Source organism: Piliocolobus tephrosceles, chromosome 3, assembly GCF_002776525.5.
Source record: "Piliocolobus tephrosceles isolate RC106 chromosome 3, ASM277652v3, whole genome shotgun sequence".
Classification (NCBI taxonomy): Eukaryota; Metazoa; Chordata; class Mammalia; order Primates; family Cercopithecidae; genus Piliocolobus; species Piliocolobus tephrosceles.
In genome coordinates, this window is record NC_045436.1 from 24,721,973 (window position 1) to 24,746,272 (window position 24,300).

The window sequence follows — 24,300 nt, forward strand, 5'->3', positions numbered from 1 at the left end:
ACTCACTGACTCACTCCTGGGATCCAAATTGGGGTGACACCATTATTACTGATCCCCTTAACCATCTTAATCAAGTTCTGTAAAAAGTCTTTTCCTTTGTGTTCTGAAAATGTTGGAAATTACAAATAACTTTTTTTTTTGGAGACAGAGTTTCGCTCTTGTTGCGCAGGCTGGAACACAATGGCGTGATCTCGACTCACCACAACCTCTTCCTCCCAGGTTCAAGCAATTCTCTTGCCTCAGCCTCCTAAGTAGCTGGGATTACAGGTGCCCGACACCACGCCCAGCTAATTTTTGTATTTTTAGTAGAGATAGGTTTCTCCATGTTGGTCAGGCTAGTCTTGAACTCCTTACCTCAGGTGATCCACCAGCCTCAGCCTCCGAAAGTGCTGGAATTACAGGTGTGAGCCATTGTGCCTGGCCACAAAAAACTTTTAATAGAAAAATAATTAGTCCAGGTGCCGTGGTGGCGGGCGCCTATAATCCCAGCTACTTGGGAGGCTGAGGCACCAGAATCGCGTGAACCTGGGAGGTGGAGGTTGCAGTGAGCTGAAAGCATGCCACTGCACTCCTACCGGGGCAACAGAGTGAGACTCTATCTCCAAGAAAAATACTTAAAAAAAATACCAACCCATAAAAATTGTTAAGTTTAAAGAACACAGATTTGGCACCCCTCTGGTCTCATTCACCTCTCAGGGAATAAAAGATAGCTGTATGTCAAGGACCTGTTCTGGTATGTCAACAAGCATATGTGCCACTGGTTATTGAGTTTTGGTAGACTTTGAGAGAATCTTCGCCCTTGCTCTGATAATCTTGAATTACGTAAAAGATCTGCAGTGGTAAGGGATGTATCGAGACTGTTCAGTCTTAAATGCCTCAATTAATATGAACAAACATTGGAAACACAGACAGGTATCAGGAACATTTCTACCATACTGTACTCAACACTGAACACTTCTTATACAAAGTAAGGACAGCCAGACATTCACATCATTGAGTGTTTTATTGAACAATTAAGAAATGTATAACCATTTCATTACTTCACAACGGTAAAACCGATTTGTAACTTTTTATGTGAATATGCGAATTTGTACTTGAAAGAGTTTAGACTTGTATTGAATGAGGTGTATCTTGACAATCAAGTGGTTTTTTATTTCAGTACGAAATATACAAACAAGTACGTGTTTTAAACATAAATATAACTGAGACTAGCTTATGTTTCTACTCAAATGCACTTGTGGAAAGTACGATTCATCTGCAAAGACACTTTTAATAAGCTTTGAAAGGAAGACAAATTCCACAGTATTGTCAGATTTTCTATTTAAAATTATATATATATTAACCCCGATCTTTCATTTTAGCAAAATAAGGGTTAATGGTTTATGGTTTCTTCTACTTTATAATGTTTACAAAGTAAAACTTTTACTCCAGATATGAACTTTGGCCCAGCATGGTGGCACATGCCTGTAATCCCAACATTTTGGGAGGCCAAGGAGGCGGATCACTTGAGCTCACCAGCCTGAGTTTGAGACCAACCTGGGCAACATGGTGATACCCCATCTCTACAAAAAATACAAAAATTAGCCAGGTGTGGCCATGAGTGCCTGTGGTCCCAGGTACTCAGGAGGCTAAGGTGGAAGGATCGCTTGAGCCAGGGAGGTGGAGGTTGAGCCTAGATCATGACACTGCACTTTAGCCTGGGTGATAGAGCCAGATCTCATCTCAAAAAAAAAAAAGATATAAACTTGTAAATTTTTTATCTGGAATTAACATAAAGTAAGAAAAATTCTGTGGCACTAAGCTAACAATCCTTCAATACATACAAATTAAGAACATCTTAGCATCTGAGGAACACCTAGTTATCAACACAACTCAAATTTAGACTGGATAGTTTATTTTTTGAGTAATTATATCTCTAAATTCCTTCTGATTTTTTATTTCCATGTCTCAGCATCTCAGGATGAACAACACCAAGACAAAGCCTAATAGGATGTTGAGCACTCATCTTTTAGATACAGATATCACCCTGAGTAGGACTTCATTGGCATAACTGTATTTTAGATGTCAACTTTAAGTAAGACTTTTAAAGAAATTATCTATACAAAATAATAAAGGACATAACAAAACTTCAAAGGAAATCAAACATTGGGTTCTTATAATTACATGATGAGAAAGGTTAAAAAATGAATGGCTCCAGCCTGAGTTCAAGACCAACCTGGGCAACAGGGTGAAACCTCATCTCTACAAAAAATACAAGAACTAGCTGGGTGTGGTGGCATACACCTATAATCCCAGCCTATAATTGGGAGGTTAAGGCACGAGAATCACTTGAACTTGGAAGGTGGAGGTTGCAGTGAGACAAAAGTGTACCACTTCACTCCAGCCTGGGCAACACAGTGAGACTGTGTCTCAAAACAAAAACAAAAACAAAAACAATGGTTTCATTTGAACATAAAATGAACTACAATTAGGATTTTATGTTTTAACTTCAAACGGACAACATTACTCATGAAATCAAAAAATCATACTTTCATAAACCTTAAAGCCTATCATAAAATTGGTAGCAATTAATAGCTTTTCTTAGTCTTTATCTATAATCAAAGAACCAATTATTTTCTCCCTTTTGTGCGAAGCCAAATAGTCAATGCAGTTGATTTCAGATTGAGCAGTTTTTAGAAAATCACTCAAACATATACAAAGTTAATACTTTTGGAGAATTATAGGAATATGAAAGCAACATTGTAAATTATTGCACCTTTTACCATGAGAGAGTTGTAAGACACTAAAAGGTATTTTTCTTTTTAACTCATAAGAGAATAATAATGTGCAGGAAAAGATGAGATATTTTTGTTATGTAGGCAAACAATTTGGGCTTCAGATTGGAATCCTTTTGAATTTATGTGACTTTCCCTCTAAAGACAAGCCAAGAAGAATAAAATCCTCTGAAGCTAATAAACCATCCCAGGTGCTTTCAAATGATCCTTTTTTGTGTAGGAACTTCTAAGCGATCACACTCTTGGCATCATGAAGTTCTTCTGGGTGGCTGGGTGTCTTTCCTTCCCTCCTCTTCTTCTTCTGGTAGATCCAGTAAAGTTAGCTAGAGAGATCTATATCTGAGAGGCAAATGAGAAAGAAATACATCAAAGAAATACTATCCAGCACACCAATAAATACATGCTTAATTTTTTTTTTTAAATAATGAGTTATGGAAGTTTACCAGTGTTTTTCAGTGCTGAAAGCATCTTTATATATTCTTACTTTTCAATAGAAATGCAGCACCTGTGTGTCTTTAAAAGGCTGAATTAAAATTTTTGTTTTATTTTATTAATTTTTTGAGACAGAGTCTCACTCTGTTGCCCAGGTTGGAGTGCAGTGGTATAGTCTCGGCTCACTGCAACTTCTGCCTCTCAAGTTCAAGTGATTCTCATGCCTCAGCCTCCTGAGTAGCTGGGATTACAGGTGTGTGCCACTGGTGTCAATGTTTCCCTAGGTAGTTTCTTTTTGGCCCCCTCCTGAAGACGTGAAGGCTGCTTCTTGCTTCATTTCTGGAAGTTTCCACCTCCTTCACATTTCACTTTCACTTCACATCTCACAGTCATAGTGGGGTGCTAACTATGACTAATTTCACAATACAAATATGCAGATGCCTCTTCTGGAATCATCTCCCTCAACTCAGATTGCCTAAATTTGAACATAAAAATGAAATGGGGCCGGGCATGATGGCTCACATCTACTGGTGAGGCTGAGGTGAGAGGAAGGCTTCAGCACAGAAGTTGAAAACCAGCCTGGAAAACATAGCAAGAGCTCATCTAGAAAAAATATGTGTGTGTGGCTGGGCATGGTGGCTCACGCCTATAATCCTAGCACTTTGGGAAGCCGAGGCAGGTGGATTGCTTAAGCCCAGGAGTTTGAGACCAGCCTGGCCAACATGGTGAAACCCCGTCTCTACCAAAATTACAAAATGTAGCCGGGCATGGTGGTGCATACCTATATTCCCAGCTACTCAGGAGGCTGAGGCACGAGAATTGCTTGAAGCTGGAAGAAAGAGGTTGCAGTGACCCCAGATTATGCCACCGCACTCCAGCCTGGGCGAGAGAGCAAGACTTTGTCTCAAAAAAAAAAGAAAAAAATATGTATGTGTGTGTGTTTTGTAAAAAATAGATGAAAATGAGATGGTTTTTTTTTTTTTTTTTGCATATCAAACTTAAAATATATACATATTTGTCACCCAGGTTGAAGCACAGTGGCACGATCTTGGCTCTCCACAACCTTCACTTCCTGGGTTCAAGTGATTCTCCTGCCTCAGCCTCCTGAGTAGCTGGGATTACAGGCGTGCGCCACGACACCCGGCTAATTTTTTTGTATTTTTAGTAGAGACGGGGTTTTGCCATGTTGGCCAGGCTAGTCTTGAACTCCTGATCTCAAGTGATCTGTCTGCCTCGGCCTCCCAAAGTCCCTGAGATTATAGGTGTAAGCCACCTCTCCCAGCCGAAAAATTGTTAAATAAATTAAAATGTTATACTGCACAATATTCTTAATTTTTCTTTCCTTTTTTTTTTTTTTTTTTTTTTTTAGTGACCAAACAACAAACCCAAGAAAATACTCATTTAATGCAGAGGAAGCAGTAGAGGAGGAAGAGAGGAACAAAAAAAGACATGAGACATATAGAAAAGAAAAAGTAAAATTGCATAAGTAAGTTCGACCGTATAAATAATAAAATTAAACATGAACTTACTAAATAATCCATTCAAAAGGCAGATTGTGTCAGACTGGGTAAAAAAACAAACAAAAAACATGATCTAACCATATGTTCTTTGCAAAGGCATATTTCTGATTCAAAGCCAAAAATAGATCAAAGTCAAAGGATGAAAAAAAAGATATCGTGCAAGCAGCAAGTATAAGAGAGAACTGAAGTGAATATACTAATAATAATGTCACATTTTTAAAATTAAGACAAAAATTGTTACTAGAGACAAAGAAGGACATTTATAATGCTAAAAGGGTCAACTGAGGAAGATAGAACAATTAAGAAGATAAATATACTTAAAAACAGAGTCCTAAAATACATAAAGCAAAATCTGGCAGAATTGAAAGGAGAAATAGATGACTCAACAATGGAATCAAATTAGAAACCAATAACAAAATAAATTTGAGAAATTCTCAAATATATGGAAATTAACAACAGACTCCTAAACAACCAGTAACTCAAAGAAGACTCACAAGGGAAATAAGAGACTATTTGGAGATGAATGACAATGAATACTTAGGGAATACAGCTAAAGCAGCACTTGGAGAGAAATTTATACCTAAAAACATCTATAGTAAAAGAGAAGAAAGATCCCAATTGAATACCTAACATTTCACTTAAGACCCTAAAAATGGAAGAGCAAACAAAACCTAAATCAGGCAGAAGCAAGGAAATAATGACGATTATGGCAGAAACGAACTGGAGAATGGAAAAACCATAGCAAAAATCAACAAAACGAAAGTTGTTTCTTTGGAAATAGCAACAAAATTGATGAACTTTATTTAGACTGACCAAGAATACAAGAGAAAAGACTCAAAATACTACTCTGAAATGAAAGATGGAACATCTCTACTAACCTTACAGGAACAAAAAATAACTATAAGAAAATAATATAAACAACTGTGTGACAACAAATTTGATAACTTAGATAAGATAGACAAATTCCTAGAAAGAGACAAATTCCTAGAAAGACACAAATTACCAAAACTGACTCAAAAAGAAATAAAGCCGGGCGCGGTGGCTCAAGCCTGTAATCCCAGCACTTTGGGAGGCCGAGACGGGCGGATCACGAGGTCAGGAGATTGAGACCATCCTGGCTAACACGGTGAAACCCCGTCTCTACTAAAAAATACAAAAAACTAGCCGGGCGATGTGGCGGCGCCTGTAGTCCCAGCTACCCGGGAGGCTGAGGCAGGAGAATGGTGTAAACCCGGGAGGCGGAGCTTGCAGTGAGCTGAGATCTGGCCACAGCACTGCAGCCTGGGTGACAGGCGAGACTCCGTCTCAAAAACAAAAAAGAAATAAAAATCTGAAATAGATCCATAACAAGAAAAAAGTTTGAATTAGCAATTAAGAAACTTTCCAAAAAGAACCACGTGGCTTCACCGGTGAATCCTATAAATCAATTAAAGAATAATTAGTATCAATTTTTCCCAAACTCTTCCAAAATTCAGAAGAGGAGAAAACACTTCTCAAGTCATTTTATGGTTATCCTGATACCAAAATCAGAAAAAGACATCATAAGAAAAGTACAGACCAATATCTCTCATGAATGTAGCTGTAAAAATCCTCACCACAATGCTAACAATCTAAATTCAGCAACATGTGAAGAACGTTATGATTTAGTGGGATTTACCTCAGAAGTACAAAGTTAATTTAACATCCAAAAATCATTTAATGTGACGCATAATATTAGTAGAATAAGAGACAAAACATATAACACATGATAATATATATACATATATATGTGTGTGTGAATATGTATTTGGTTTTCTGTATTTTTTTTTCTTTTGAGACAGGGTCACACTCCATTGCTCAGGCTAGAATGCAGTGGTTTGATCACAGCTCACTCAGCCTCAACTTCCTGGGCCTGGGACCAGGCAATTCTTTCACTTCAGCTTCCAGAGTAGTTGGGACTGTAGGTGCATACCACCACACCTTCTTGGCTAATTCTTTATATTTTTTGCAGAGATAGGGTTTTGCTGTGTTGCCCAGGCTGGCCTCAAACTCCCTGGCTCAAGCAATCTGCCCTCCTCAGCCTCCCAAAGTGTTGGGATTACAGGCGTGAGCCACCACAACTGGCCACACATGATAATTTAGATACAGAAAAAGAAGTTGACCAAAACAAACATCCTCCCTTCATAATAACAACATTCAGCAATCTTGCAATAGAAAAAAATTTCTCAATCTGATAAAGGTCATCTACAAAGACCCATAGCTAACGTAATACTTAATGGATGAAAGACTAAATCTGGGACCAAGAATAAGACAAACATGTTTGCTTAAACTACTTTGGAGGTTCTCGTCAGGGCACTTAGGCAAGAAAAGAGAAAAGACACCCAGATTAGAAAGGAAGAAGAAACTACCTCAATTTGCAGGTGATCTTGTATGTGAGCTTGTGCACAGCAAATCCTAAGGAACCTACTGAAAAACCTATGAGAATGAATCAATAATTTTATTAAGATTTCAGGATGTAAGATCAATAAAAAATCAATTGTATTCCTATGCATTAGCAATGGACAATTCAGAAATGAAATTAAGAAAATTCCATTTGCAATAGCATCAAAAGAATAAATATTAGGAATAAATTTAACAAAGGAAGTACGAAACTTCTACTCTGAATACTACAAAAGCAATTAAAATAGACCTGAACAAAGAGAAATACATTCCATTTCATGGATCGGAAGACTTAATTTTGTCAAGAGGGCAATACTTGCTACATTGATCTATAAATTTAAAACTATCTCTATCCAAATACCAGATGGCTCTTTGCAGAAATTGACAAAGTAGATGTAAATCTTTGGGACCTTCGATTAATTTTTTTTTTTAAAAAATACATAATACCTAAAGAACAAGTTAACAAAGAAAACATAGACTAATTTGACGTCAATAAAATTAAAAACTTTTTTGCTCCAAGGACAACACCAAAAAAAGACATCCACAGAATGGAAGAAAATATTTGCCCATCATATTTCAGATAAGGGCTTTGTATTCAGAATATATACATATATGTATATCTTACAGCTCAACAATATAAAGACAAATAATCCAACTGAAAAATGGGCAAAGGATTTGAATAGCCATTTCCCTAAAGAGACACAAATATCCAATAAGCACGTGAAAAGATACTCAACATTTTGTTCATTATGGAAATGCAAATCAAAACCACAATAAGATGTCACTTCACACCCTCTAGGATAGCTACAACAACAAGTGTTGGCAAGTATGTGGAGAAATTAGAACCCACATATACTGCTGGTGGGAATGTGAAATGATGCCACCCCCATGAAAAACAGCTTGGCAGTTCCTCAATGAGTTACACATAGAATAACCATATGACCCAACAATTCCTCTCTTTTAATTCCCAGAGAACTGAAAACGTATGTTCCAACAAAAACTTATACGCTAATGTTCACAGCAGAATGATTCATATTAGCCAAATAGTGGGAATAACCCAAATGTTCATCAATAGTTGACTGGACAAACAAACTGTGATTTTTCCATATCATGGAATTGTATTCAGTCATAAATTGGAGTGGAGTGCGGATACATGCTACTACATGGATGGGCCCTGAAAACATTAATTAAAAAAAGCTAATTACAAAGACCATATATCACAGGAATTCACTTATATGGAATATCTAGAATAGTGAAATCTATAGAGACAGAAAGTAGATTAGTGGTTGTTCAGAACTGAACAGCTGGGGAGAAATGGGGAGTGCCTACTAATGGGTATGGGGTTTCTTTATGGGATGATGAAAATGTTCTAAAATTGATCATGGTGATGGCTGCACAACTTAGGAATATAGTAAAAGCCATTAAACTGTACACCTTAAATGGGTGAATTGTCTGGTGTATAAATGATATCTGAAAAAAATTAAATATACATATCCTCATAATTCCACTTCTAGGAATATTTTGTAAGAAAATAAGTGTACATATGTTCAAATATGTATGCATGCCTGTTCACTCCAACATTGTTCAAAATAGCATAAATAAATACTACAAAATGTCAATATTGGTCAATAAAGTCAAGATAAATAAATTAAGGCTATCCATACAGTGAAATGCAATCATCCCTCAGTATCCCTGGGAACTGGTTCTAGGACTTCCCTTGGATACCAAAATCCATGGATGCTGAAGTTCCTTATATAAAATGGTGTAGTATTTGCATATAAATTACACCCAGCCTTCCATATACTTTAAATTATTTCCAGATTACTTATAATACCTAATACAAGATAAATGGTATGGAAATAGTTGTTATACTGTATTGTTTAGGGAATAATGACAAGGAAAAAAGTTAGAACATGTTCAGTACAGATACTACCATTCTGTTTTTTTCCCCAAATATTTTCAATCTGCCATTGGCTGATTTAATGAAAAACCCATGGATATGGAGGGCTGACTGGACTACAGTGTCATTTAAAATGACATTCTTAATACCTAGGTGATGGGTTGATAGGTGCAGCAAACCACCATGGCACACGTTTATCTATGTAACAAACCTGTGCGTTCTACACACGTATTCTGAAACTTAAAGTAAAATAAAAATAACTTGCTGTTTTCATATGTACAAATACATACGTCTAAGTAAAAGACAAATCAGTAAATGGATTTCATATGTTTAAATAATGTGTATATATGTCATATTTATACACATATAAAAGTAAATTAGATTTATGTCATTTAGATGCTAAGTAAAAGATGAAGCTGTAAATGGTTTTCATATGTGTTTAAATAATGTGTATATACATCATATTTATACACATAATTTTTGTATATATAAAAATGTTGCTATTAGAAAAAAATGTGAAGACTAGTATAAAATTGAACTAAACTCCAGCACAATTTTGACATAAATGAAATGTGATACCTAAAGAACTCCAAGCCCCCACATACCCCCCACCCTCACCAAGGTTACTTTGGCCAGTGTAATAAAAGAAGTTATTGGGAGGCTGAGGCAGGAGAATTGCTTGAACCTGGGAAGCAGAGGTTGCAGTGAGCCGAGATCACACCATTGCACTCCAGCCCGGGCAACAAGAGCAAAACTCCGTCTTGAAAAAAAGAAGTTATATATGGTACACACCCACCCACACATACATACACACTCAAGTGAAGTGACATTTAATCAAAATTTTCACTGAGTAGGAAAAAGGTGAAGAGTAGGAAAAAAGCATGTCTAGGCAGAAGAAAATAATGTGTAAAAGCCCTGAAGTGGTAAGGAACATGACACATTTGACAAACTCACAGAGAAGCGCCTTTGTGGTTTACATTCAGAATTTTATTTCAATTGTAAGGGTAATGAGAAATCACTAAAGGACCTTAAGCAGTATAGAAGCCATAATACAAAGACTGGATAGAAGAGAAGCAAAAGTGGAGGTGTGAAGGTTGCTGCAAGGTAAACAGTAGTTGAGCTTGTGTGAGGTGAACTGGTGACAAATTGGGAACTGGGAGACTGAATACGTACAAGTGTACAATGGCCAGATCCTGTATTAATGCTTTGACCCACGGACTGCAGCAATCAGCCCAGGAAGCCGAATCACAACCTCCGCAGCAGCTGGTCCCAGATGGTCAAGATCTGATCAAGAACTACCAGTGTCCTTTTTATCCCTCCTCCCCTGATTCTAACTTAGGACTAACTGAAGAAAACCACATATACTCCCCAAATTAAATAGGATATCCTGCTTCTAGATAGCCTGCTTTCAGCTTTCCCATGCCAACCATCTCCAGTCACATCATACCTAAAGCCTTCCCTGTTTCTCACAATGAAGCTTTCCTGATTCTCTGCCTGTCTTGGTCCCCTGCCAAACTCAAGTGATGCTGGCTGACTCCCTTGCTATGTAAACTCTGAATAAATAGCCCTGGCTTGATCTCATTGGAATGGTCATCTTCTATTTTTCTTTTTTTCCTCAGGAGTATGAAAATTAAGTGTAAAGCAGTAATTGGGGCTAAAGGAATGGATGAAACAGAGCAGGAGAGAGTAGAGATACATTTTATTATACCTTGAAGGGTACAACAGCCTGCTTAGGGGCAGAGGGTCGGCTGATAATTTAGTGGAAATAAGTATGGTGCCCTGGAATTGAAGGGAAGGGACTTTTGCAGGATGAGTAGCCAGCTGCTAAATTCTGCTGTGAAATCAGGAAGACTAAAATTTGTCAATTAATTTAGAAAGATCAGACTGGGCGCAGTGGTTCAAACCTGTAATCCCAGTACTTTGAGAGGCCGAGGCAGATGGATCACCTGAGGTCAGGAGTTCAAGACCAGCCTGGCCAACATGGTGAAACCCTGTCTCTACTAAAAATACAAAAAGTCGCTGGGTGTGGTGGCGCATGCCTGTAATCCCAGCTACTCAGGAGGCTGAGGCAGGAGAATCACTTGAACCCAGGAGGCAGAGGTTGCAGTGAGCTGAGATAGAATCATTGCAATCCAGCCTGGGCGACAAGAGCGAAACTCCATCTCAAAAAAAAAAAAAAATTTAGTAAGATAAGGATAATTCTAAAGGAGATGTAAGACAGATTAAAGTGGATTTAGATGTGAATGCAAAATAATGAATCGGGAACAATGAGTACAGAAAAATCATGAGTATTGACAGAGGGGTGTGTGGATATGTATATGTGTGTCTTGTTTGTTTTAATATATAGGCTTATCACCATTTAAACTTTCAATTTGACACGATGATCCAGAGAGGTAAAGGTGTAAGTGGCAGCTTGAAATTCCTAAGAAATCTTAGGGAGAGAAGGGGACCCACAGCACGTATGAAGGACTGGCCATGCCTTCCGTGATACCAAGAAGGAAGAGGAAGATGGAGGTGGATAAGGGGGGAATGTATTCGATGGGATTTATGCTAAAAAGAAATTTTAGATTCCTGAACAACATGGTAGAGAGCAGCTAGTTTAGCTATCTATGGAAAGAATTGTTACACATTTTGTAAGGAGAAATCAGTTTTTGAAATGAAGAAAACTGGCCGGGGGCGGTGGCTCACGCCTTTAATCCCAGCATTTTAGGAGGCCGAGGTGGGCAGATCACCTGAGGTTAAGAGTTCGAGACCCGCCTGGCCAACATGGTGAAACCCCGTCTCTACTAAAAATACAAAAAAAATTAGCCGGGCTTGGTGGCATACACCTGTAATCCCAGCTACTTGGAAGGCTGAACCAGGAGAATTGCTTGAACCTGGGAGGCAGGGGTTGCAGTAAGCCGAGATCGTGCCACTGTACTACACTCCAGCCTAGGCAACAAGACCGAAACTCTGTCTCAAAAAAAAGAAAAGAAAAGAAAACTTTGAAACTCTAGAACATTGTATACATACTTTGTTCAGAGGAATATATAATTATCTTAATAAATGTTTATAATATAAACATCACTATATTTATGTATTTGATATATAAATGTGTAAGTAAATATATTTATCATTAAGGCACCGTAATCTTTTTTTTTTTTTTTTTTTTTTTTTTGGTGGAGTCTCACTCTGTCTCTCAGGCTGGAGTGCAGTGGTGTGATCACAGCTCACTGCAGCCTCAACTCCTCGGCTCAAGCAATTCTCCCACCTCAGCCTCCTGAGTAGCTGGAACTACAGGGATGCACCATGCCAGCTAATATATTTTTCTGTAGAGACAGTGTCTTGCAATGTTGCTCAGGCTGTTCTCAAACTCCTGGTCTTAAAAGATCCTGCCACCTCAGGCTCCCAAAGTGCTGGGTTTACAAGTGTGAGCCACAGTGGCCGGCTGGCATCATAATCTTTACAGAAAAGTTTTATCTCATCAGTAAATTAGGGACATTAGGGATTTCCTCCAAGCATGACCTTTGGACATTGGGCTGTGATTAATTTAGAAAAGAGTAATTTTCTATATTTCATTTAGCTTTATGCAATATGTCCTGCAGATATTTTAGCCCTCACAGGAATGTCCCATATTTAAGGCAGTTCTTGGGCCATTCACATTAGGCAAAGGTTTGTACCTTAAGCTTTAGGGGCTACATCTTGTCTTCAAGGAGCTCATATTTCAATACTGATAAAAATTTAAAGAAACAAAGTCGAATGTGATAAATGGCTTTAAAAGCCTACTACTAAAAGTGCTGTGACTGTTAGGAGGATTGAAGATTATTTTATTTTATTTTTTTTTTTATTTTTTATTTTTTTTTTGAGGCGGAGTCTCGCTCTGTCGCCCGGACTGGAGTGCAGTGGCCGGATCTCAGCTCACTGCAAGCTCCGCCTCCCGGGTTTATGCCATTCTCCTGCCTCAGCCTCCGGAGTAGCTGGGACTACAGGCGCCCGCCACCTCGCCCGGCTAGTTTTTGTATTTGAAGATTATTTTAAACTAACTGAATTCGGGTGGGCCTCATGAGGAAAATGAGATTTATGAGAACTGTCAAGGAGGCAGAGAGTTTGGACTTGATGAGAGAAGGAATTCCTAGAAGAGGAAATATCTCTACCACAGAGATAGAAAATCATAGTTCCATCCTAGAAATATTAGAAAATAAATCTGAAAATGTGTGTATGTGTCTAGTGAGAACAAGCATTAAATTTATTATCTTAAAAGATAATAAGTAAAAGCTTCATTTCATTTCATCTTTCTTTTTCTTTTTTTCCTTTTTTTTTTGAGACATGGTCTCACTCTGTCACCCAGGCTGGAGTGCAATGGCGTGATCTCGGTTCACTGCAACCTTCGCCTCCTGGGTTCGAGTGATTCTCCTGCCTCAGCTTCCTGAGCAGCTGGGATTACAGGTGCCTGCCACGACACCTGGCTAATTTTTGTATTTTCAGTAGAGATGGCATTTCACCATGTTGGTCAGGCTGGTCTCGAACTCCCAATCTCAAGCCATCTGCCCACCTTGACCTCCCGAAATGCTGGGATTATAGGCGTGAGTCACACGCCCAGCCTATTTTAGTTCTTTTAGCAACATTATGAGACTGGGCATGATGGATCACACCTGTAACCCTAGCACTTTGGGAGGCCGAGGCAGGCAGATCACTTGAAGTCAGGAGTTCGAGACCAGCCTGGCCAACATGGTGAAAACCTGTCTCTACTAAAACTATACAAATTAGCTGGGTGTGGTGACGCAAACCTGTAATGCCAGCTACTTGGGAGGCTGAGGCAGGAGAATTGCTTGAGCCCAAAAGGCGGAGGCTGCAGTGAGCTGAGATTGCACCACTGCACTCCAGCCTGGGCGACAGAGCAAGACTCCGTCTCAAAAACAAAACAAAACAAAACAAACAAACAAACGAAAACACTTATGAAGTGCCTGCTGTATTGCAGGCACTTTTTTTGGCGGAAGATACAAAGATAAGTAAAACCTACCCTCGGGCTTCGGGGAATTGACAGCATGCAGAGGGAAGGGGGAGGACTGCAGTCAGTTAACACTTTCTAATGCTGGGCGTTAAGGATTTTAACAGAAGTATGTAAATAGTGCTCTGAGAGCAGAAGTGGGCATATCTATTGTAATTGGTAGGGGTATTAAAATCAGAGAAGGTTTCCTAAAGGATGAATGATACTGAGAACAAAAGTGAAAAAATTTTCCTTTTAGGTAACAGCGTAGCTTGAAGAACAGCTAAGAGGTGAAGAATGAACTGATTTTAAAGTAATAATAAGTCTGACTACTATTTATTTAGCACTTACTATGTGCCAAGTATTGTTATGATAGGGTAAGGGCCATAACAAGTTCCATCTTATAGATCTGGAAGTGGAGGGAAGCTCAGAGAGAATAAATGACTTACTAACAATGATCACAGAGAGTGAGCTGTGTGGCCAGAGCTTGAATCCAGTGGGTCCAAACACAGTCTTAACTCTTATCCCCTCTGGGGCAGGCAAGGGGGAAAGAATCAGGTAACAGATGAAACTGGAAAGGCATATGTTGTAAGGTGTTGTTTGTCAAATTATTGTTATTATTTTGTGTTCCATTTGACCTACAGCGGGATAACTGAGATCAGGACTGAAACACATTCACCAGATTCAGAAGAAGGAAGTCATAATGGACCTTCCCCAGAAGGAAAAGGGGAAGAATGTGTTGAAAATAGTTGGGAGGAAAGAAAACAGCTGCCTTTTCCAAAAATGTGGCTTTGAAGAGATGGAAGAGAACATGGGCTGGTCACTAGAGAGCACTATGGAGTCAATGGCGGAACTCTTTTCTTTCTTTCCTTCTCTTCCTCCCTCTTTTTCTTTCTTCTCTCCCTCTCTCTTTGTTTCTTTCTTCTCTCCTTCTTTCTTTCTCTTCCCCTTCCTTCCTCCCTCCCGCTCTTTCTTTCTTTCTTTCTTTCTTTCTTTCTTTCTTTCTTTCTTTCTTTCTTTCTTTCTTTCTTTCTTTCTTTCTTTCTTTTCTTTCTTTCTTTCTTTTTCTTTCCTTCCTTCCTTCCTTTTTTCTTCCCTTCTCTTTCTTCTCTCCCTCTCTCTCTTTGTTTCTTTCTTCTCTCCTTTCTTTTCTCCTTTCTTTCTCTCTCTTTCCCTGTTTCTCTTTCTTTCTTTCCTTTTTTCTTCCCTTCTCTTTCTTCTCTTCCTCTTTCTGTCTTCTTTCTTTGTTTCATTTCTTCTCTTTCTCTTTCTTTCTGTCTTTGTCTCTTTCTTTTTTTTTTTTTTTTTTTTTCAGGCATAGTCTCGCTCTGTCGCCCAGACTGGAGTGCAGTGGCCGGATCTCAGCTCACTGCAAACTCCGCCTCCCGGGTTCACGCCATTCTACTGCCTCAGCCTCCCGAGTAGCTGGGACTACAGGCGCTCACCACCTCATCCGGCTAGTTTTTTGTATTTTTTAGTAGAGACGGGGTTTCACTGTGTTAGCCAGGATGGTTTCGATCTCGTGACCTCGTGATCCGCCCGTCTCCGCCTCCCAAAGTGCTGGGATTACAGGCTTGAGCCACCGCGCCCGGCCTCTGTCTTTGTCTCTTTCATCTTTCTGTCTTTTTTTTTTTAAAAGATAAAATAGATCAGTGTTGACATATCGAACATTCTGGGGGAGCAAGGGAGTATAATTGCCAGATCAAGTTACCTGAGGTTAGGGAGATTACCCATATCCAAGAGAGGTATCTTTTATTGAAAGACTAGGGGCCACACACAGTGGCTCATGCCTGTAACCCCAGCACTTTGGGAGGCCAAGGTAGGAGGATTGCTTGAGCCCAGAAGGTCAAGACCAGCCTGGCAACAAAGTTAGACCCTGTCTCTACAAAAAATCTTAAAATTAGCCAAGCATGGTGTTATACACCTGTAGTTTCACATACTTGGAAGGCTGAGGCAGGAGGATAACCTGAGCCCAAGACTTTGAGGCTACAATGAACTATGATCACACCATGGCACCCAGCCTGGGTGACAGAATGAGATCCTGTCTCAAAGAAAAAGACTAGGAAGGGAACACAAAAGAAGCATTGTAGATGTAGATGTCTGTAGTTTCGGGGTGAGGTTGGATTTCCAGGCTTAATGACCTCCTATTTCACCATGAAGTAAGAGGAGTTATCTTTTGCTATGAGTTGGAAGAGAAGATTAAGAAGTGTAAAGAAACTAGAGATTATTAGTTTGAAATAACAGTTGAATAGGAATATGAAGTGCAGAAGAGTTCTTCCCAGAGAACCCAGCTAAAGTTGGAGATGAAGTGCTCCATGAAAGTAGAGATTCTATGCTGAAAGCAGAGTTGGGTTTCAGTTAAACTCAAGAGGTGGAGAGAATGGAGTGAGAAGGATGAAGATGCTAGGACAATTGCAGGAAGAGTTGGGAAGCAGGGCAGGTTTGGTTAAGGGGTTCAGATGCCCATGTCTGAAAGGGGGTAAGAATAAGGCAGAAAATAGGAAACTAGAAGCAAAGTTTGAATAGTAAGTGAGGGTGACAAGAGAGTGTTAGCTGGACTCAGTTAAAAATAATGTATTAAAAGATACTTTTTCCAAACATCTTTTCATAGTTATTACCTCTGGAACATGAAAATGGGCAATAGGGTAGGATGAGGAACTTGTACTTTTGACTTTACATTCTATGCTGTTAGAAATATATTCTACACTATGAACATGTATTACAATTGTTATTAAAAAGCTAGCTAGACCGGGCGAGGTGGCTCACGCCTGTAATCCCAGCATTTTGGGAGACCAAGACGGGCGGATCACCTGAGGTCAGGAGTTCGAGACCAATCTGACCAACATGGAGAAACTCTGTCTCTACTAAAAATACAAAATTAGCTGGGTATGGTGGTGCATGCCTGTAATCCCAGCTACTCGGGAGGCTGAGGCAGGAGAATCACTTGAACCCAGAAGGTGGAGGCTGCAGTGAGCTGAGATGGCACTATTGTACTCCAGCCTGGGCAACAAGAATGAAAACTCCGTCTCAAAAAAAAAAAAAAGCGAGTAGAGTATATATTGACGGGATATGTAGTTATCTAGAGTACATATTAATTAAGTAATTTTTTAGAGACAGGGTCTAGACTGGAGTGCACAATCATAGCTCACTGCAGCCTCAAACTCCTCGGCTCAAATGATCCTCCCTGGAGGCCTCAGCTCCCCAAACAGCTAGGACTAGAGGGACACGCCACCATGCCTTGCTAATTTTTTTATTTTTATTTTTTGGTAGAGACAAGATTTAATCATGTTGTCCAGACTGTTCCTGAACTTCTGCACTCAAGCCGTCCACCTATCTCCACCTCCCAAAGTGCTAAGATGATAAGCATGAGCCACTGGACCTGGCCTTAGAGTACATACTTATAAATAAAAGCATCGATGTGGTGAGATTTTACTATTGGAAGGGAGAAGTCATTCCAGTCTTAAGTTGCAACCTCATTTTCCACTCTACGGCCCTCACATTAACCTGTAGACTTGCATTTCCTGACACCCCTTCTCTTGCTCTCCTTCACTCTAAATCACTTAGGACTGAAGGTGATGCCAAAATGTTTTTAAGAAAAAAATCAAGGAAAGGAACTGCATACAGCATGGATTTTTCTGCGTAATTAATTCAGTTGCGTAGGCTGGGATCATTGAGGATGACCCTAGGAGCTGGAAAAATTGGCTTGAGTAAAGATAATATGACATTCCTATTAAATGAGCTAAAGGTCTGAACATTCTAAAAAAGGGTTAATCTGGAAAACTTTCAAAGTCAATTGTTTACCTTACCTATCCTTTTACAAAGTCTTACTTGATCCTAACTGATCAAATAACCACATGTGATTTTATCTAAAGCATCCAAAAAATTAGAGGGGGAGAAATGAAATGGGTGTTTTGCCTTAGAGTCCACTACCTAGGTTTACAGTACATTGACCCAGTTACCAAAGTGCCCTTGTTGCAAAACATATAAAAAATGGGAAAGTATTTAGGACAGTGAGAATTATGTTATCAGATCTGAAGGTAGCACTTGTTATTATAGTGCTGGTTGAGCAAGGTCTTGAAAAATCATCTAATGTTTATCTTACGTTAACTCTTACAGTAGATTCCAACAGGTGACTTTTAAGCATTCTTCAAAGAACTGTAGCTGAAATGTAGAAGTAGTCTAAAACTGAGAAAATGGATGCTATAACCCAAGCAGTTTTATAAGCTATCAGTCAACTTTTGTAAAGGGTTGCTATTATTAAGTAGTTTGCAAAGCTTTAATTACATTTCCTTTTGGTTTACAAACTTGATTTATAAGTCAAAGTTTCCCTCAACTTTAAAAATTCAAATTTCACTACTCAGGCTTACTTGTAACACTGGTTTTTATGGTATGTGATTTGAGGATAATCTGTGGTTATCTAAAGACTTGTGTTTATATTTTGAAAGGTGTCTTTCTTTGTATATGCAGGAATTCTCTTGCTGTTGTGAAATGTGTCCTCTCCTCTTTGTTATTTATGAAGGAGTGCTGAAAGAATCTGGGGTGTCTCTGCTCCTCTTAAGCACAGATTTTTACCATTGTTTTATACATGACACTGAAATGCCCTGCTGGAAGCATTATCAGCACACACCAAAGGATATTCTAACACAAAAAAATCTTTTTAAAGCATGTTTCAATCAATTGGCTTCTCAGTAATCCTCCTACTGTATCTTTCTGGATTCTCCCACCGAAGCTATTTTTTGTATTTTGATAACGAAGATTAATTTGTTACAGATATAGGCATAGAGAACTTGACATTTTTTGTCTCAGTCCTTTTGATAAATGTTTCTTACTAAATTGCTCCTCCTTCGTTTAATTTTCTACTACAGGGCTTTCCCTGGCTTTGAAAGGCATGCATTAAACAACAGACATAGCAACTGTTCTTTCCACTGAATGAATGGAACCATAAAAGCTACTCTACAGGCCAACTGAATAAGCTAATTTAGCCATTGTCTGTGTATGTTAACCAGATGAGGGATATTTCTGTGGCATTTTTTAAGGAAGATATATCTTTAATGAATTAATGAGCTTGAAATACTTACAATGGAATGCCAAACTGTGTATTTTTTAGTATGAAGTAACTTAAACTTGAACAGTGTTTGAAGTTAGCTGATTCAAGCAGTATTACCGGTAATCATGGTGGTGTAAAAGTATTTAGCAAGTGTAAAAACAAGAAAAGGGAGGTGCAAAACTCTACCAGAATTTATCCTTAAGATGTGACTATCAAGGTCACTACTATTGATGAGGCTGGAAAGCTGCCATTTCATTAGTGTTACGTTTACTTTATCTATTAAAAGAAATATTTTCAGAAAAAAAAAAAACCCTGAGGGCCGGGTGTGTTGGCTCACATCTGAAATCCCAGCACTTTGGAAGGCCAAGGCAGGTGGATCACTTGAGGTTAGGAGTTCGAGACCAGCCTGCATAACATGGGGAACCCTCATCTCTACAAAAAATACAAAAATTACCCAAGAGTGGTGGCACACGCCTGTAGTCCCAGCTACTTGTGGGGCTGAGGTGGGAGGATCACTTGAGCCCGAGAGGTTGAGTCTGCAACGAGCTGAGATCACATCATTGCACTCCAGCCTGGGTGACAGAGCAAGACCCTGGGGGAGAGGGGAGAGTGGAGAGGAGACAGGAGTCGAGGGAGGGGGAGGAGAGGAGAAGAGGAAAAGAAAACCCTGAAGTATTGATGGTAGTTCATTGATGGTATGATGTTGGGTGAGTTTGTCCAAATGCTTTCATACACACTGGTCTTAATAGGGGAATCGGCTTATTCTGCATAACATCCACAATAATATTAGTCCCCATATAGCTGTTACTCAGATTCAACAATTATCAAGGTTTTCCTACATTGTCCTCGTCTAATTTTCTTCCTTAGCTATTAAAGCAATTCTCAAAAGTCATGTCATTCATTTCACTCTTTCATTTATTGGTATGCATCTCTAAAGTCTTGACATCGCCATAAGCCATTATCACATGTTACAAACTGTGAAGAAACATTCTCTGGCATATCTAATTTGGAACATTGCCTAAGTGTAGCAAAACTAGTTAGTTTTGGTCAGAAAATACCTCAGGGGAAGGGTACTCGTGAATGGAGAGGTATACATCTCCTCTGAAGGCAATTGTGTTTGCGCAATTTTCTTCTCATGGTCAAATTAACTGAAGGAAAAAGAGAGAAGTATTAGGAGCATTTTTCAGAGGCTTAATTGTTGTTTAATCTAGACAATTCAAACATATTTTGGAGCCAAACTAGACTGTGGTTATTTGCAATTTGTTCAAATGTGATTATAAAATTAAAAATCAATGTGAAGCGTATACAAAAGGGGTGTTCCTAACAGTTAATGTTAATAGCAAGATCTTCTTTTACTTATTTATTTTTTATTGACATCGTTAAGCAATATAGCAACATCTTAATAGTAATATCCTCCTCCTTTTACATGATTTTTTCCTAAATACTCCTAGACCTTTTATTTTATGTAGCAAATTAATCACAAATATTTTGTAAGAACATTGTCCAAGCTACTCTGTATTTCCGAAAAGTATAAATGGTTTGAATAGTGACTGCCGTAAACAATGAGAAGGGATCAAGCTGCTTTCTCAGAGTTGCTGACTTGGAACTTTTTCTTATTTATGTAAAAGAACAGATCAGGGGACATCATTTGAAATAAACTCACAGTGATCAAACTTCTAATTCACTAAAAAGCAAAGTCTGAATTTTTAACAAGTAATGCATCATTTTCTGTTCTAACTGAAGAAGCATATTATCAAGTGAATAATCTAACATATTTGGATGTAAATATTACCACCTTTTTATTTAAAGTTGGGTTTGTGGTTTTCCGGAGTCAGCAAACTTTAACTTTCTAATTTTTTTCCTGTTCTTTTCTTCCTTTTTTCCTTCCCTCCTTTCTCTCTCTCTCTCTCGTTCTTTCTTTCTTTTAAACTTACCAGTTCTTTGAAATCTTAGCTATTTGGTTTTGAAGTAAATGTACATTAGAATACTTCTGTGTACTAAATTTCTGTTGGTTAAGTACAATACATTTGATATCATCTTTGAAAATGTGTCAAGTAAATTAATATTATGTATCTTTACCATACATATTTTTGATGCTTTTTAGCTCTATAAGCATAATAATAATAGAAATTGCACTTGTTTTAAGTGACATGCCTAGTTACATAATTAGAAACAACAGCTATTGAAATTTTAAAATTTCATCTGCATTTTGTTGCATTATGCTTTTTGTATGTTAATTCAGTCCCTACTCCGGGCAGCAACACACTTTTTAAATAAACTGCTTTGGAGTTTGCATTTTACCTAAAAATCTATAGATTTATTTACCTTTATAATGAATAGACGAACATTTCTGTTTCATTTTACTTGTAAGGACAACATCATCTGCAATAGTTTAGAGATCTATTTTCTTTGCATTTAGAAAAAATAGTGGTAAAATACTTATCATTTCAAAGTCCAGCTGTTAATATTGAAATAATACACCCAACAGGATAGACAGCGTACTTTCAAAATCCTACACATTTATCCCCAATACTACCGGCTGCAAGCACACCTAAGTGGTTTTCAGATAAACACAATCATGCTCAGAGACCCAGGGATGCAAGAGGCAAAACAGTTACTTGTACAAATGTATCAAAGGCCTACCTGGTCTCTGTCCGCTGATAAGGAGAAGACTCATAATAAAAATAAAAAAAGCAAAAAGGAATTGCTGAAATCTCATTTTCCTACCGCACGAAAGTGGAGCAATGACTCTCAATGTAAACCAAACGATCTGTAAATAGTCTGTGCAATATCTGTGTGGCTGTCTTCACATTCTAGTGACAAACCTCAGAGAACTGCCAGCTGTGTTTTGCAGGAAGGTTAGTGATCACATCAGACAAGGTTGCCGGTGCTCGGTGCTGTGGTTAGAGCCTCCCTCAGCCTCAAACCCCTCCTCCATTCCTCTTCTCCTTTCCCCTCGGCCACTCCCCTTTATTTCCATAAGCAAATATCGGTGAAATAAACCATTCAAGCATGCTCTAACTTTAGTGGCAGTGTACTCTGAAAGCTCCAAGAAGAGAATGACTTAAATCCAATCTGGATGTGAAGAAATACGTAAAACAAGACGTGACACTGCCTCCTCCCCTACCATTTGCATCTGTTTAAACTTTGCCCATATTGGTCCCACGTGCAGAAACCAGTGGAAATGACAGGAAGTCTCTCTTTTGTCTTCTTCAGAAGGAATTCTGAAGCTCTAACGTAAGAGTCCCAAACGCTTTGTGGCAGAACATGTGCTGAAATGCTTTATCTTTACCAAACTTACTACAAAGTGGTGACTGTTTACACTAACTCTCCAAATTGCCTCATTCATGTGGGTTTGTATCAGTAAAGATTTTGGGAATTTAGAATGTTTTGAAATAAATCTGCAAAACATTTACATTTATATGAATATTTTGTAAAGTGCAATTTTAAAAGTAACGGAGATTATTTTCATCTGCAAATGTCCGGAGTTTAAAAAAGGAAGTTCAGGCAAGCCAAAAACTCATGAAATCTGTGTACGGTTAAAAATTTATATGTGGTGGAATACCAGGCTAACATACCACAGTCACAGAAATTGGAGATGGAGAAAAAAAGTCTTAGTTCATCTCCCAATGAATTCAGAAAACACAAAAACAGTCTAGCCTTGTCTTTTGCACACATGCACCAAGATCTTTTTGTTTCAAGAGCTCCCTTATATGTCAGATATAGCTGTTATAAGTGGAAATGACTGTACTTATTATGTAAGTATAATAAATTCCATTTATAACAGCTATATCAAACATATTTTAGGTAAAATGCAAAATGCCAAACGAATAGTGTAGATATGCCCTGAAACACAAGGACAGCCAAAGTACTAACTCTAAAGCATGTGTAATTTGTTTTGAACTATTAGGAATTTTGTTGTATTTGGCTTCTTTCCACTTGGGTAGTTGATACATAACCTTGGGCTTCCTGAGGTTTGCATTTAATGCACAATTTATCTTGATTTTATAAGTCAATCTGTAAATTTCCTGCCTGTCTAGTTAGGCATGGAGTTTATAATAGGTGATGGCATACAAAAATTCTTAAAATCTCTTTATTGAAGTTTTGAGAATATATTGACCTGTTTGGGAACTAGAAGCATAGTGCTAAAGTGTCCTACTTTACCATGCTGTACATCGTTTCATAAAATCAATGGAATACAATAGAGTTTGAACTCATGATATAAAACTGACTTGTGAATGGCAAAGAGTTTATTCAGATTTTTAAATCCCTCCCCCTTTCCCGCCCCAGTCTTCTTAGTACAGCACTCAGGAAAACAGCAAGCTAACAAAGTTGAATGTTAAATCAATAAGAGACCAATATAGATTTTGGCACTATATTTTCAGGCCAACTTTCAAGTCTATTCAAAGGTGTAGTAGTGAATCTTCTTTATAGATAAGATAGAGACCTACCACAGACAGCAAATATTGACTAACAGTTTTATATTTCATTACCAGGTGATCAACAATGAATTCCTAGAATGTCACTAATATACACTGATGCTGTGGAAGATACAAATCTCCACTGATCAGGACAGAGCAAACTGTTATACTTAAGTCGTGTAACCACATAGAACATCATTTTTCTCATTAAAAAAATAGATGTGATAAAATACCTGGTTTTCTACCTGAAAGAGTGATTATGTATTAAACTCATAAAAATTTAGACATGATTTCTTTACATGTTTTAAAATTATTCTTTCAAAAAAACAAAGAAAAAGATGTTGCTTAAATAGTTGACTTTTGGAGTATAGTAATAACGTGATTATACAGTCAATGGGCAAACTGAAATGTTAGACGTGGAGGTATAATGAAAAGTGATCCAGCTGTGGAATGTGAGTCAACAATAGCAATAAATCATTCATCTTAGTACTGAATAACTAGGTGTGGAGAAATATTGGTAGGAAAGTGTCAGAACAATGCAACTGGCTCTGCAAACAGCACTTTCAGCCTGCAAGTATAAGAGAACAAGGAATCTTCTTTGTTTACATGAACACAAACCTAGACTTCCACCCTACAGACAGCTTTTGTGAGGGAGGCAAGCACTGTGCCCCGGGCCAAATCCTATGTTGAGTGTGTTGCATATGTTACTTCACATAATCCTCCCAAAAAAACACTCTGAAGTATCATGCCTCCCTGTTTACTAGATGAGAAAACTGACAGCTGAAGAGGTGTAGCCTCAAAGGGCTAGATGACTGGAAGAGG

At 38.3% G+C, this 24,300-nt stretch overlaps 1 protein-coding gene across 2 annotated transcripts; it reads right to left on the bottom strand.

Annotated features, from left to right (window-relative positions):
- Positions 1 to 986: 986 nt before the first annotated feature.
- APELA (apelin receptor early endogenous ligand) lies at positions 987 to 22,120 on the bottom strand. 2 transcript variants are annotated; one of them, XM_023226609.2, is made up of 3 exons: positions 21,701 to 22,120; positions 20,116 to 20,205; positions 987 to 3,107 (listed from the first exon to the last, which is right to left on the bottom strand). In XM_023226609.2, exons 1-2 carry the CDS (start codon positions 21,774 to 21,776, stop codon positions 20,117 to 20,119), a joined length of 165 nt encoding a protein of 54 aa, XP_023082377.1. In that variant the 5' UTR covers positions 21,777 to 22,120; the 3' UTR covers positions 987 to 3,107; position 20,116. The 2 variants fall into 2 exon arrangements, with proteins under 2 accessions (XP_023082377.1, XP_023082357.1); XM_023226589.2 differs by having other exon boundaries at positions 2,254 to 3,113; positions 21,701 to 21,860.
- Positions 22,121 to 24,300: the final 2,180 nt, after the last annotated feature.

Excerpts from the sequence above, each read along its gene's own strand:
- APELA (XM_023226609.2), bottom strand. The coding sequence starts at position 21,776 with ATGAGATTTCAGCAATTCCTTTTTGCTTTTTTTATTTTTATTATGAGT. Across the intron at positions 20,206-21,700 it reads TATCAGCGGACAGAGACCAG|TTAATTTGACCATGAGAAGA; the intron begins GTAGGCCTTTGA and ends TTTTTCCTTCAG.